The sequence below is a fragment of the Etheostoma spectabile genome, chromosome 15 (genome assembly GCF_008692095.1).
Source record: "Etheostoma spectabile isolate EspeVRDwgs_2016 chromosome 15, UIUC_Espe_1.0, whole genome shotgun sequence".
Taxonomy (NCBI): domain Eukaryota; kingdom Metazoa; phylum Chordata; class Actinopteri; order Perciformes; family Percidae; genus Etheostoma; species Etheostoma spectabile.
In genome coordinates, this window is record NC_045747.1 from 4,874,525 (window position 1) to 4,884,476 (window position 9,952).

General features: G+C 38.3%; 1 protein-coding gene across 3 annotated transcripts; it reads left to right on the top strand.

Moving 5' to 3' along the window:
• Positions 1–1,779: 1,779 nt before the first annotated feature.
• Positions 1,780–9,932, top strand: prpsap2 (phosphoribosyl pyrophosphate synthetase-associated protein 2). 3 transcript variants are annotated; one of them, XM_032537647.1, is made up of 12 exons: positions 1,780–2,214; positions 2,392–2,444; positions 3,165–3,231; positions 3,346–3,518; positions 3,708–3,823; positions 3,958–4,013; positions 4,194–4,339; positions 5,205–5,246; positions 7,369–7,439; positions 8,023–8,169; positions 9,089–9,262; positions 9,509–9,932. In XM_032537647.1, exons 1-11 carry the CDS (start codon positions 2,132–2,134, stop codon positions 9,245–9,247), a joined length of 1,113 nt encoding a protein of 370 aa, XP_032393538.1. In that variant the 5' UTR covers positions 1,780–2,131; the 3' UTR covers positions 9,248–9,262; positions 9,509–9,932. The 3 variants fall into 3 exon arrangements, with proteins under 3 accessions (XP_032393538.1, XP_032393537.1, XP_032393539.1); XM_032537646.1 differs by having other exon boundaries at positions 9,089–9,932; XM_032537648.1 differs by lacking the exon at positions 5,205–5,246 and having other exon boundaries at positions 1,781–2,214; positions 9,089–9,932.
• Positions 9,933–9,952: the final 20 nt, after the last annotated feature.

Genomic DNA, 9,952 nt, shown 5'->3' on the forward strand with positions numbered 1-9,952 from the left:
ATGAGGAGGAGCCTCTGTACTCACTCTCTCTTTTACACTCTCCCTTCCCACCCTCCCTCTCTCTTTCTATTTCTTTCTTTCAATCTTTCTCCCTCTACCCCCCTCACCTTTGTAGGTGCTGTTTGATGAAAACGTAATGAGATAGGAAACAAATCCTTAATAAGAGAGTCAGATATGTAATGCATGCACCATGGATGCAATGTAAGATTAGGATGTTGAAACACGACTATCCAGATTAACCTGTAATATTGAATTTTTCACAAAACCCTGTCAAAACAAATGTAGGAACACAAAATTAAACAGCATGACATCCATCAGAAGTAGGGCAGGTGTCTATTTTTTTGGTTTGTTCTGTGCTTCTGACAAGATACAGATTATATGAGCGTGTTTTCATGCCCATTTTTTACTACTTCACCCCTTTCATTAATTGCACACACCAAGAGAGCAACATAGCTTTCACTGCACTTTTTTCAAAGTGCAGCGATTTTTCACCTTTGTTGTGGCAGTGGGTATCAGTGGGAAATTATATCTCGCGTGTGTTGAAAACAGAGCTGAAAACTTAAGATGAGAATGTTCTCATTCATGTTTCACAATGGGCAGGGCAAACAGGGCCAATTAGTCATGCATCTGAGAGTTTATGTCAAAGGAGCACAAACATGGGAAGCAATAGTCTAAATATATCAGCTATTGTAACAAAAGCTGTGATTGGGGTAATATTTACTGCCTGACTGAGGAGGTACTATGTACAGTAGGTGCCAACAACATACGGACCCAGGTTAAACATTGACTAAGTCCTTGAGAGAATAACATTTAGAATCAAGTTGGTGAAAAAAGTGTGCTTAATTTCCGGGATTGCTGTGTTTCAAATATCTCAGAAGTATCTATTACAAACAGATGTATCACCTTCCCTAACAGCAGAGTTACATTATACCAGCTAATCATATTGTAAATAATCCAACTGTAGTTAAAGGTGAATATTATTGAAGTCCTTCTCATGCACTCCAAAACTAACAAAGAGTTCATGTATTAAGCTTCTCAATGCACAGCTTTATTATCCAACTGGCTGATCTCGGATCAGATAGTTATGGTTAAATTAGGTTGTTGTGGATTAGACAAACAAGGAGGCTTGGTCAATGATTGTAGATCAGCAGGCTCTGCTCGTACTGGTTTATGTTTCTTCAGAAGAACTTAGATAGATTTTATAATGCTTTGTAATCATTTCCATTGTATGCACCCCCACTAGAAAATTATGACTAGTTCATATGAAAGATGTTATACCTTTAACCCACTCTCCTCTGAAAAAACAAAACCTAGATCCCATGATCTCATTATGTTACACACAAAGACATAACTTTACTCTTTAGATCCAGGGCTAACGAGTAGTGACATCTAGTGGACAGTTGGAGTAATAGGCTTCTGCTTTTCAGGTGTTTCAAGAAATTCAATAGTTTATATTTTATGTACATTTCTTTTTTAGAAAAAGTCAATAATGAATTATCTGAGTATCTATCGAAAACTGGAAGCAAAACAAATGTAAAAAACTTTAATTTTGTATAATTACCTAAGGAGTATCTGCCTGGTTCTATCACATTAAAACACTGTAATCTAAATTATCATTAGCCCATGAATCTGTGATGATCATTTAATCAATAATCCCACTAATTAAGATTACGTCAGCCTATATATTGGCTGTGAACATATCATTAAATTACTTTCTCAAACAAAACGTACAATAGGCTGTATTCAGCAAAGCGTAGCTGGCAAAATTGACCCAAAGGGGATTCCGTAGTGTCGATTGTTGTTAGGCTAACAGTGTTTGCTAAGTGACAGGTAACAGCCGTTTATGTCCGGGAACAATTGAACAAATTATTAGAATAAAGACACTAATTATTTTTTATTTTTTATCCATGCTGTAGCTAAATTTATTTTGCACGCTGAAGATAATTTCGTGTAATATAGCTCAGCTAGCAGCCTAGTGTGCGGTAGGTAACGGTAGCTAGTTAGTTAGCTAGCTAGCTAGCCAGCCAACGACAACGTCATAAGAAGAACATCTAAAACAAACGCGGTGGCCAGTTGATAAAAGGTGCTGCTGCTGTCAGTGTTTGTGAATTAAACCACCAGCAGTGCCAGAATGAATGTTGCTAAAAGTGGTTATCGCGTCTTTTCGGCGAACTCCTCCGTAGCATGCACAGAGTTGGCCAAGAAGATAACAGAGTAAGCACAATAGAGCATTCTTGACATTTTCCTCTACTGCCTGCTAGTTACTGTCGTAAGGTTGTAGAGCAGTTGTTGTCTTTGAAGTTGGGCATAGATGAATAAAGTGCTAAATGTCTCGTGTTGGTGTGGTCATTAACTGTCACTGTTTGTTAAATTGGTGTTCTTGTTTAACAGACGGCTGGGAGTTGAACTGGGGAAGTCGGTGGTCTTTCAGGAATCTAACAGAGGTGAGATGAATATAATGGCTTTGAGGGGGAAGTGATGAAAGTTAACGTTACCAACAAAGGGGACTGACAATTAGCTATAGCTTCAGGTATTTATCTGGCTTACGTTACCCTTGAAAACAAAACGCCTTACTTTTGTGCCTTGCATCATAATTTTAAGAGCCAAGTGTCCAGACGTGGAAACCCATTTCCACTAATGTGATGAAAAACCATCCTATAGCGTTGTCATTGTGAGATAGTACTTTAATAATGACATTACTTTTGAGAAAGGTTCTCGTTATTTTTGAGATACTAAGTCATTTTTTTGAGGAAGTTTATTATAATGACTTACAGGATCTTTTTTCATCACATTGGTGGAAATGGGTTTTCCCTACTATGTTGCTGCCCTGGGACTATTGAGTCTTTGAGTTTGTTATGGACGTTGCATTTAGAAAAAATGTATAGTTGTTTTAGAGATGGAGCTGAAGCATCAGGGAAATTCCCGTGGCTATTTTTAAACAAGGTATTGGCTCATATAATTTAGATGTGCATTGTATAGCTTAGACTGCGTCATTCAAAAAATTTGGTTACTTTACTTTAATTGGGAATTCCCTATATTTTTGGGGTTATGACATGTAATCAACTTATCAGGTTTGATAAAGCATTGAACTGAACTGCTGAACACTCGGCTGCCACCAAGCTCAACGTAACTGGCAACATTCTCAATTTTTCCTATCCCATTAGAAACTAGAGTGGATGTGAAAGAGTCAGTTCGTGGGCAAACTATCTTCATCATTCAGACCATACCGCGGTGAGTTTAATATCCGAGTTCTGCACCAAGTTAGATCTTGTTACAGTTTCTAGTATTATCACTAGCTCAAGTTAACATGTCATTTTTATTCTTTTTCTTTTATTACGCAACCAGAGATGTTAACACTGCCATCATGGAGCTGCTGGTTATGGCCTATGCCCTCAAGACATCTTGTGCAAAGAACATCATTGGAGTTATTCCTTACTTCCCCTACAGCAAACAGTGCAAGATGAGAAAGAGGGGTTCAATAGTGAGCAAGTTGTTAGCTTCAATGTTGGCAAAAGCAGGTAAAGAGAACAAAGTTAATCTCAACCTTCAATGTTTGTGTGTTTGATTCTTTATCCCTCGCCACCAGTGTTATTGTGATGCAGGGATTTAATTTCATGTTCACACAGAAAAATGAATCCAATTGTTGACAGTGTGTACCTGTGTTAACTAGAAGGAAGACCATGCTTAATCTCTCTTTTATCCCAAAGGATTAACACACATCATCACCATGGACTTGCATCAGAAGGAGATCCAGGGCTTCTTCAGCTTCCCAGTGGACAACTTGCGTGCCTCCCCTTTCTTGATTCAGTTTATCCAAGAAGAGGTGATAATTCCATTTGTTTTTTCTATTGTGTGTCTGTTAAAGTATAGATGTCGGTAACCCCAACCTATTAACCAAATCAGTCAATCAATCAATTTGTCATAAACATTGACATCCGTTCTTCTTCGTCCTGTCAGATTCCTGATTACAGAAATGCCATCATTGTGGCAAAGTCCCCATCAGCAGCTAAAAGGTAACTGATGGATAAAAAACTGAACCCATGCCACCTCTGCTAGTTTTCCCCGTCTGTTAGCTTATGATAAAATTACATTTATATTGTCCTAATACAAAAACATTACATTAAACCAGAACTATTCAGCATACAATTGTATTTTTTTTTAGACAAACATGTTTTCTCTCCTTTTGTTTGTAGGGCTCAGTCCTATGCGGAACGCCTGCGTTTGGGTCTGGCTGTGATTCACGGCGAGGCTCAGTGTTCAGAGTCCGACATGGCTGATGGACGACACTCCCCACCATGTGTACGCAACACCACAGGACACACAGGACTGGAGCTTCCTTGTAAGAACACCCATTTTTGCTGTTGATTATTTGCTGGCTTTCTTTGCAGATTAGTAGGTCCAATGCTTAGACAGATTTTACCTGTACAGAAAACATATTCCCGTTTATTGTTTCTCAGGGTTAGACAGCACTTGATAGATTTAACCAGTACAGAAAACATTCTGTTCATGTTTGTTACGGTTAAATTTCACCATGGTCCAATTCAGCAAGACATTTCTTTATGATTTCTCCTACAACCCAATATAGTTCTGTTTTGTGCTAACCTGTTTTGAGCTGATGATTCTGCTGTTTCTCACTCATACCATTAATCATATTCCAAAGAAATTAATTGTCTGTGTCAGTGCATGTTTTACTTCCACAGATACAATACTTGTACTCATGCTGCATCCTCCGCAAGCTGCAACTCCTAACTTACAAAGAGTGACATGCTTAATACTCATAGAATCATAATCCATGCCTATTTCTTTTGTATTTTTATATTTGGTGAGAAATGCTAACTTGAATAAGGCATACAGTTTCTAACATATTTGCAGTGTTTCCTGGTAAATCCATTTTTCGATGTTCATTCTGAGAAAATATCCAAGGATTTGTGATATTGGCAAATGACTCCGACGTATTTGCGTCCAGTGTTCACTTTATTATTTAGTAAAATATTTATATCCTTACTTGTGTTTTTCTCTCACCCTTGACTTAAAAAATCCTCCTTTGGAACTATAACTCACAAATTGCTTCTGATTTGTTTCTGTGAAATATTTTAAATTTCTGTCAACCTAACCAGAGGATTTTCCAAGTCTTGGCATCATGTGTTTGTCATGTCAAATATTTGTGCATTTGTGTTAACGTGGTGTTTATTTGTTGGTAATAGCAGGCAAACAACAAGCTCCGTTCCCTGGCATAGAGCTCCCAAGTACGGCCGTAAACATAATTTACATCTGACTATGAAATGATTCCACTTCAAATGGTTTCACAATTGGTGCATGTGTAGGAAAAGGGTTTGTGTTGCATCTTGTGAAAATACAGTTTGGATTCTGGCAGGGGAGTTGGTTAAAAAAGATAAAATAAAAAAATAAAAAGCATATATCAGTTTGCATTGACAAAACCTTTTCAATGAGCAACAGTGTGCTCTGCACTATATGCTATTTGCATGGCATGTTTGACTTGAAATAAGCTGCTCACATGTTTACTTCCCCTTTCTAAGATTCCAGACCGTTTTTCTACAAGATGGCCAAACTCCCTATTGGTTTGTCGTGTTCTGATTTTATTTTTAAATCCATAAATCTAACCAGAACCATGCTAAACATTTTTTTTTTAATTTTAATTTTTTTACCTAAATATCTGGACTCATCTTGCCAATCTACACATGGTGCACTCATATTAAAGCAACCCTTAGCAACCTGATTATCTTTTGGTCATAACTGCATGTGATGACAACAACAAAGCATGCTTTGGAAACCTAACATCTAATATGGGGAGGGAAAAAAAAAAGTTATGAATGGCATTGTTGGTACATTTAAGCATTAGATGAAAGTCATTTCAGTTTTAGTTTGCTACTACAGTGATAATACCAGAACTTATTTTATCGACAATAATATTTACTGCAGGCGTGAATGCATCATTTCAAGATATCTGACCAAACATTTCTCAGGTAGCTTGTTGTATTATCTCAGCAAGCTGTAAAAACATGTTTTGAGAAATGTGTACTGCTAACAACATGGCATTTGCTGTTTGTGGTTAAAAGTGACCACAGTCTAAATGTGACACTGCCAAGTTTCTGATGCTTTGGAGCTCACGGTATTCAGCTAAATGTTCTGCAAGGCATGCTCCTCCTTTCTCTGCTTCTTTATACTTTTCCCTTCACAATCGGCTTGGCTGGCGGATTGTTTCCCAGTTGATTGTTTTCTTATACCCTACATTTACCTGCACCACAATACTTTGTATGCAGCTGTTTTTGTAAAATTAGTCCAAACATGTAATGGGTAGCTATTTAAGTATGCTACATGGAATCCCATCCCACTCTAATTCTAAACAACGTTGTCTGTGTAGCAATTGATTTTAGTTGAAGGTAACACACGTACTGCATATCATATTAAGTCTGTTACAGCCTAGACCATGTTCATGTTGTCGTCAACATGTTATAATGCTTCTATTTAACCTTTGTTGTGACAGTTAATATACATCTAGCAGATTGGAAAAGATTTTAAAAGGTTGCATGGTATTATCTTAACAACTGAAATAGACACTGGAATGTTTACAGCTTGCTAAAAGCAATTTAATTGTTTTTGCCAGCAGCCTGTGGGTGTATAGGACTGCATTAAGCCTGGCTCAGAAGTACCCACAAATAAAGCTGCATAGATATGAATCGCATATATTGTTTGTCGTGTGATATTAGTTCAAAAGTTGCAGCTGTCGCATCTCCTATGATTGGCATGTGAGATACAATCAAATTATTGTGTGCATGTAAATGTAGTCGCTGGCAGCAGTGATGTTCAACTGAGGACTGACCCCAGAACATTGGCAAGTGTGTATGAAGAAATCCTCATCAGTGCTTGTCAACCACTGTTGTCCTGTGTGAAATAAGACTGTCTGGTGCATATTGGTTGATTGGTTCGTATGGAGACTGCTGCCATATGCCTGCCACAGGTTAGGCCTGAGGTTGTGTGTGTCCAGGCAGTTGTATGTTGCCTTTTGATTGGGTATCCTGGGCAGAAAACCCTGTCATTTGATCTTGCATGGCATGTGCTTTACTAAGTTTGGCACTTCAGTTTAATCTCTTAGGGGTAGGGGGGGTACAATGATTGCCTTTTTAAGTTCATTATAGAATTGGATAGCTCTAATGGAATTTCTACAAATCATTTACACCATCCAATAGCAACTCCATAATTTGGGGTGCAGATTTGCCTAAATCACTAAACATTTTCTCAACCCATTTTACCCAATCTACTGAGATTTATTTTCGATTAGGTGAGGTACAGTGCACATGACCCCTTTGACGTATTGTTACAGGTAACAAGCTCTGCTTTCCTTTTCAGTAATGATGGCTAAGGAGAAACCTCCCATAACTGTAGTCGGAGACGTGGGAGGGAGAATTGCCATCATTGTGGTAAGATGCTGGGAATGCACTTTCTTTAGCCTATGTGGTGGAGCTTTTATTGCCAGCTGCTCTGCCATTCTTTGATTATAACTTAGATATAAGAAATACAACTTGGACAAATGTAAACTGAACCATTCATGCTTTTTAAGTTACATGTTCTTAATTGACACTGTCTTGTTGTTTTTTTAAAGAAGGAATAACAATGTATACTTATATTTAATTCATAAGAAATAAAACATACACATGCTCAATTCAGTAAACAAGGAGGTTTTGCTGCTGCAGCCTAATTTGGTCTGGTAAGACCAGTAGCTTATTGTGGCTAACGTTGGCTAACAAATATTTCTGTATAACCGACATTATTGAGTTGATTTACTCATTTGATGTTTTGGAATTTGTTTTTCCACAATTCTCTATTGCAGTCGTTCATATGTTATATGTACGTCCTGCCATCATCCTAAGGTACTCAATGATACTGTGAAGGCAGCCAACTGAACAGAGTCACCATGATGGAGAGATTACCAAAGAGAAAGAGACGGGGGTGTAATTAGAGTAATTGTGTTAGCTACAGATTGCGTTTTCTTTCTTCTTCCAGGATGACATTATAGATGATGTGGGAGACTTTGTTGCAGCTGCTGAGATCCTGAAAGAGAGAGGAGCGTATAAGATTTATATCATGGCCACACACGGCTTACTGTCCGCTGATGCTCCACGCCTCATCGAGGAATCCGCCATTGATGAGGTGAGGACAACGGAAAATGTTTTCAGTAATGTGTAGTTTATTTAAGTTATTATCGTGTTTGATTGACATCCTTGTGTGTCATACCTGTATAATATCAACAAGGAACCTAAAGAATAACAAAGGAAGCAGAAAGTGCCATGCTGAACTTTATTAGCTCTCATTTATTCTTTTTAAAAGCAATATAAAATATGATACTTCTTCTTGATCAAAGGACTTTGAGCTGACTTGTTATGGCATGCATTTAGCCCAACTGAATAAGTTCACTAACAACTATCCAGAGTTCAGAAAATAATAGTTACAGACAACTTTTTGAGTTCCAGGTCAAATCTGGTAAATTAGAACTTGATGTATAAAAAAAGCAATCTCAGATTTTGATTTTAAAAGCGATGAGCAGCAGTAGACATGGAGTTCAACCTGACGGGTAACTTCACTTGTAAACTGCTTTTCAATACTTAATACTTTTAATACTGTGTCTAAGCACAATCTCTCTGATTATTTGACCCGCAATAAGGTCGATACTTCTATCTAGACGAGAATTTTAAGACGCTATGTCTTAAAATTGATACATACTGCGAACCAGAAAGATTTAGAGCACAAGGTGTGCGTAAAGACCATAGTAGGTAAAGACTAGCCTCCCCACCGCAACTCATTCAAAACGTAGTCAGACTGGCTAACGCAAGGCCGCGTGCAAGCTCTAACTTGTTAACATGGGAGCCGAAATAAAAACTGACGAGCCACGCAGCTGACAACGCTCACGCCACGCACGCAGGGTGCAGGAGCCCAAAGAGTTTATTGTCTCGTCTTTCCACCAAATAACAAAAAAGTATTGGTAATGTTATATAAAAACTCGTATTGTTAAGAAGTCTGATAAATAGTATCAATATCAATAAAAATGAATGATCCCTCTCCCTACCCTTAGGTGGTGGTGACCAACACAGTCCCCCATGAAGTGCAGAAGCTACAGTGTCCCAAAATCAAGACTGTGGATGTCAGCATGATATTGGCTGAGGCCATCCGCCGCATCCATAATGGAGAGTCCATGGCCTACTTGTTCCGCAACATCACCGTGGACGACTAAAGAGTGTCAGAGAGGGTGAGCTGGGTGTGATTTGTGACTGATGGCAGGCACTTCTTCCCTCGGCTTTAAAAACATGCTAGTGCCATGTTCCGTGTGTTGTGTATGTCAGGATTAAATGTATCCTAGTTCATTGAAAGAAGTTTAAATGGTAAGAATTACCCTATGCTATTTATCAAAAGATGTAAAAATAACAAACAAGTGACTTTCACGTTTGATGCATTCAGTCATGATTTTGAAGCCTCTCCTTCAGATCGACTCCAGCTTCCTCATGCATCTAATGACTGAGCTTCAACTGCAAAAGAGAAGAGAAGTATGTGTCCAGTAACAGGACTTTGTGCTTTATCAACCATTTTCCAGAGACTCTGGCTGGCCCTCATGGTCACGACTGCTCAGCACTGTGATGTCTTTGCATTTATTGGGGTGTGTTGGTTCCAACCACATAGACAACATTGGACAAGCTCCTGCTTATTGGTGCCCAAACTATATTTGTATGCAGCTATTTTGCACCATTTGTGGGATTGTATGGAAGTTTAGTAAAATATCCTATGTGACACAATACATCTCCCAACATTCTGGATGTGGAAATTAATGGATCATCAATTACATAAAAATCCAAAAGGACCATCTTTGTTGTAGCCAATTATCTACAGACCACGATTACCAAACATTACTGTTGGCAGTTTTTCAAGCAGAGCAAGGGTTTCC

What these genes read in the sequence shown, in the direction of transcription:
- prpsap2 (XM_032537646.1), top strand. Translation starts at nt 2,132, where the DNA reads ATGAATGTTGCTAAAAGTGGTTATCGCGTCTTTTCGGCGAACTCCTCC. An exon ending in TCCCCATCAGCAGCTAAAAG is followed by an intron (nt 4,014 to 4,193) that starts GTAACTGATGGA and finishes TTTTGTTTGTAG; the next exon opens with GGCTCAGTCCTATGCGGAAC. An exon ending in CCCTGGCATAGAGCTCCCAA is followed by an intron (nt 5,247 to 7,368) that starts GTACGGCCGTAA and finishes TTTCCTTTTCAG; the next exon opens with TAATGATGGCTAAGGAGAAA.